The 4,458-nt window shown below is 30.7% G+C and overlaps 1 protein-coding gene across 1 annotated transcript; it reads right to left on the reverse strand.

Moving 5' to 3' along the window:
- Positions 1–645: 645 nt before the first annotated feature.
- On the reverse strand, positions 646–1,372 carry LOC120174089 (RING-H2 finger protein ATL56-like). Its single transcript, XM_039181062.1, has one exon. It carries the CDS (start codon positions 1,297–1,299, stop codon positions 793–795), a length of 507 nt encoding a protein of 168 aa, XP_039036993.1. The 5' UTR covers positions 1,300–1,372; the 3' UTR covers positions 646–792.
- Positions 1,373–4,458: the final 3,086 nt, after the last annotated feature.

The following is a 4,458-nucleotide window of genomic DNA, read 5'->3' on the forward strand; positions in this document are numbered from 1 at the left end:
CAACCGTAACACCCACCCAAAAACATTAAATGTAAATTAGTAATTTAATTTATTTAAATTTTACACCAAATAAACGGGCCTAAGCGAATCCTACTAGTTGGGGGTGGGGAAGCATTAATCATGAAAAAAATATTATATTCCTTCCGTCTCATTATTTTTATCTTTATATTTCTCACTTTTTTATATTTATTTAAATTAATCTGTTAAATCTATTAATAATTTTTAAGATAATTTTATTATTATTTTTAATTAAATATATTTTCTAAAATTATATGTATAATCAATATCAAACACAAATTATGGTGAAGGGTAAAGGAAGGCTTGAAAAGTGAAAAACACAAATGGAATCTCCACCAGTAAACACAATAAATTTCATGCTGAAGGGCTTTAACAAAGAAAATTCCCATGCCCTACAATGTGGGCCATTAACAAGATCGATACAAATGAAACTAATATCATGCTGAAGGGTAAAGGAAGACTTGAAAAGTGAAAAACACAAATGGAATCTCCACCAGTAAACATAATTAATTTCATTTAACACAGTCAAATACTTTATGGTTGCATCTAGTTTACATCTCCTAGAATTTGATTAAAGCCAAAAAAAAAAAAAAAATCTCACTAAAATTTGATAAGGCAGAGTAAGGATCATTTCAAGGCTCAAGCCTGTAGGCTGCCATCTTTTATGCATTATTTTCATAACGATTATTAAGAAAAAGGAGCTGTACAGTTTATAATACAAAAAAAGGATGAAATTTTCCATAGACTCTCAAAATCTTAGAGCAAATATAAGACTTACAAATCTAACAAACCCTGAAACTCGGCACTTCTTGGACCTTCGTCGTCCAGGCAAACCCTAGTTCTACAAATAGGACAAGAAGTAACTTGGATCAGCCAAGAATCCAAACACCTGCGATGAAACAAGTGGCCGCACCCAACAAGGTTCCTACACCATTGCCCTTGATTGAATTCATCCAAGCAAATAGCACACGTATCTGATTCCGAATGGCCGTCTGTCGTTTCCTGGGAGAATCTTAATTGGGGAAGCTTCCTGAGCTGTTTCACAGAAAACCCATATGAGAGACGAGAGTAGCGGCGTTGGCGGAGACGGTGACGGCGGTGGCGGAGGACAAGAGGTAGGAACAGCAAAAAAGAGGCCAGAGGGAGGATGAGGAAGAAGAAACAGATGAGAAGCATCATAATCACGGCTTTTAGGATCAAAGACAAGAACTTTTCCTTCGATTTCGACGGCAGCGACGGTGGCGAACCACCGCTAGAGGAGGAACGGAGTGGTTGCGGCATGGCGGTGGAGATATTTTCTTAGATTTGAGACGGGAGTGATAAATGTGAAAAAAGGTAGAGAGTTTTAGGAAAAAGGACCGAGGTTTGAGGTAGATTTATAAGGGGTCAACCTTATGCATTTATTGTTTGAATATTATATAATTATTTATTGCACGGTTTAATAGTCGGCGTTCATATCTCCTTTCATATTCCGGGATTTAATAATGCGCTCCTTGTTTTATGAAATTACCAGTATTAACCGGTTTCCGGTTTTTTCTTTTTTCCTTTTTCCTTTTCTTTCGCTTTGTCTTTCTATGGGCACTCTGATGGGTAAGTGTTGAAGAGCGTGCCTTTTCTAAGGATAAAGATGAGGAATTTTCAAGGCAACATCATTCCTTAGTTTTCTAATTTCATATAACCATAATTATAAATCTATCAAACTATTAACATTAGGTAGAATTAAAAAGGTTGTCTTAAAAGAATTAATTAAAATTTTTAATCATATTATTATTGTTTTTATTTAGTTTTTACTATCACATCGGTATTATAAATTATTTTAATTTTATTGTCGATTATAACATTATAATATGTCATGTTAATATTATAATAATCAACGATCGTTTTCGTTGATTAAATAACTAGATTGAAGTGTTTTCAATTTAAATATCATAATAAGTACTATTAAATCTTAAAAAGATATATATTATAACAAAGTAATATAATAGTTTCTAATATCCAGCTAATTGATGTCACCAATTTTAATTATTATTTTTAATAATTTTTCATATCTTATGATAAATTATATTAATAATATCAATTAAATTAAACTCAATTGATTTATATTTGTTTATAGGGACAGAGTTAAGATCAAATACTGGGATGAGCTAATTTTCTTTACAATGAAAGAGCACGGTTCAATAAAGTATTTAAATATAAAAATTGGGAGGTCTTATTTAACTAAGATTTAAACTAGAAAGAACCTTGAACAATATTACACCAAAAAGATTGGGAGGGGCTTAATAGCTCGGTCCCTATTTGTTTATTAATTAAAATTTTAAATATATTTATTTTTTATATATTTTCACTTATATAATAAATATGAAAAAATATAGTATATTTAAATTTATATTAAATAAGTATGATGAAACAAAAAAAAATAAAACCCAGTAATAATATTTGTATAAGATGGAAATCAGAGTAACAATCAATGCGTACAAGAAAAATCATGCCATTAAACCAATACATAATTAACGTTTTGCATACTTTTTTCTTATATATAGTATATACCTTATTTAATTTTATATTTTTGTTTTAATATTTTTACTTTTTAATCTCTTAGCTTCTTTTTTATTCTTTTTAATCTCTTAGCTTCTTTTTTATTCTTTTTTAACGGCGGGCAGTGGAACTTATCGACTATTAAAATGATGAATAATTTACAATAATTGAATAAAGTAATCCGTAAAAGAATATTAGTACAAAAAAGTAAAACACACCACCCTTATCTTTTAGCAATCAAATAGAAGAGCAACATGTACTTTCTCAATCATATCTAACTTTGTACATATAGTTGAAGGGCATATTCATGATATAATGAATGATTACATCACTATCCACTCTTTGGAAAGTGACGTATATGGATACATATTTTTCATTCAAATTCAACACAGCAGTCCTAATCTAATGTTTTACGCTTATGAATTACATGAATAAGAAATATAAAGATTAATTTAAAAACAATATCTTTAACTCAAATATAATACAATAATATAAGATGGATGCATCAATTGCACTATCTACTCGACTCTTGATCTTAATTCAACGTAGGCTAATATTCACGGAGTTTTGAAAATATTTTTAAAAACATATATAATATATAGTTTTGAAAATAATTTTTTGAAAATATATATAATATATAGTTTTGAAAACAATTTTTTTTCTGAAAATAAATACAATATATAGTTTTGAAAACATTTTTAAAAATATATATAATATATAGTTTTGAAAACATTTTTTTGAAAATATATATAATATATAGTTTTGAAAACATTTTTAAAAATATATATAATATAGTTTTGAAAACTTTTTTGAAAATATATATAATATATAGTTTTGAAAATATATAATATATAGTTTTTTTTAAAAAACATTTTGAAAATTTTTGAAACATATAATTTTATATTATATAGTTTATTGTTATATTTATTTTATTTTTGTTTTTATTTATTTTATTTATTATTTATTATTTTTATTTCAGGCCCAAAAAAGGTCCAAAATCAGGTCCAGCAGAGCCCAATCAGGTAAGGGGCCTGACCCAGCCCTAACCCGATTAGGGGTTTTCAGTCTAGCAATGGCGTGTGGCATGTGAAATCCCAGTCGAACGACATGCACTAGAAAATCAGAACGAGTAACTCAACAAACAGCCCACGAATCCCGTCCCGTTCGGGACTCAAAACAGCCAAAACTCATGTTATAAAAAGCCTCCGACGAGGCCAAGCAAGACACAGTGAGCAATCTATCAAGAGGCAACCAAGCAACTAGAATCACAAGAAAAACAACCAAACACTGAACCTAAACCAACCAACATCACAGAGCAAAAGTTACCCGAAACCAAAAAACAGAACAACACACAAAATAGCAAAGTAATCGAACCAAACAACCCATCTAAATACCATCAAAAATAGAAAAACTAAGGCCTTTTCTCATCAAAAGGAACAAGGACTGTGAAGGAGCGACATCGGAGGGAAAGCGACAGAAAACGAAACGTTTTCCTCGAAAGGTAAAAAACCTAAGACTTTCTCGTTAGATCTATGCCGAGTAAGGGTATTTGGGGGGGGGTTTGGGGGTCGGTTTCGGCTCGGGGGGTTAGAAGGATTCGAAAGAGGGTGTTTTTTTTTCTGGTCACTGGTGGTGGTGGCCAGAGCGGTGGTCGGCCATAGACCGATTTGGAAAAGGGGAGAGAATTGAGAGAAAGGGGAGAGCTCGGTTGGGGAAGAAATGAGAAAATGAGAGAATGTTAGATTTTTGTGTTTTGGGGTATTTATAGGGGCCATTATGTAATTATGAAATAATTAAATTATTTTCGCAGTCCCTGATATTTTGATGTGTAATTCATTTTGGTCACTTACCTCAATTTTGCCTCTGAATTTGCAATTAATTTGATTTAATCCCTATTTATAATTT

Source organism: Hibiscus syriacus, unplaced genomic scaffold (genome assembly GCF_006381635.1).
Source record: "Hibiscus syriacus cultivar Baekdansim isolate YM2019G1 unplaced genomic scaffold, ASM638163v2 tig00112000_pilon, whole genome shotgun sequence".
In the NCBI taxonomy this organism is placed as follows: domain Eukaryota; kingdom Viridiplantae; phylum Streptophyta; class Magnoliopsida; order Malvales; family Malvaceae; genus Hibiscus; species Hibiscus syriacus.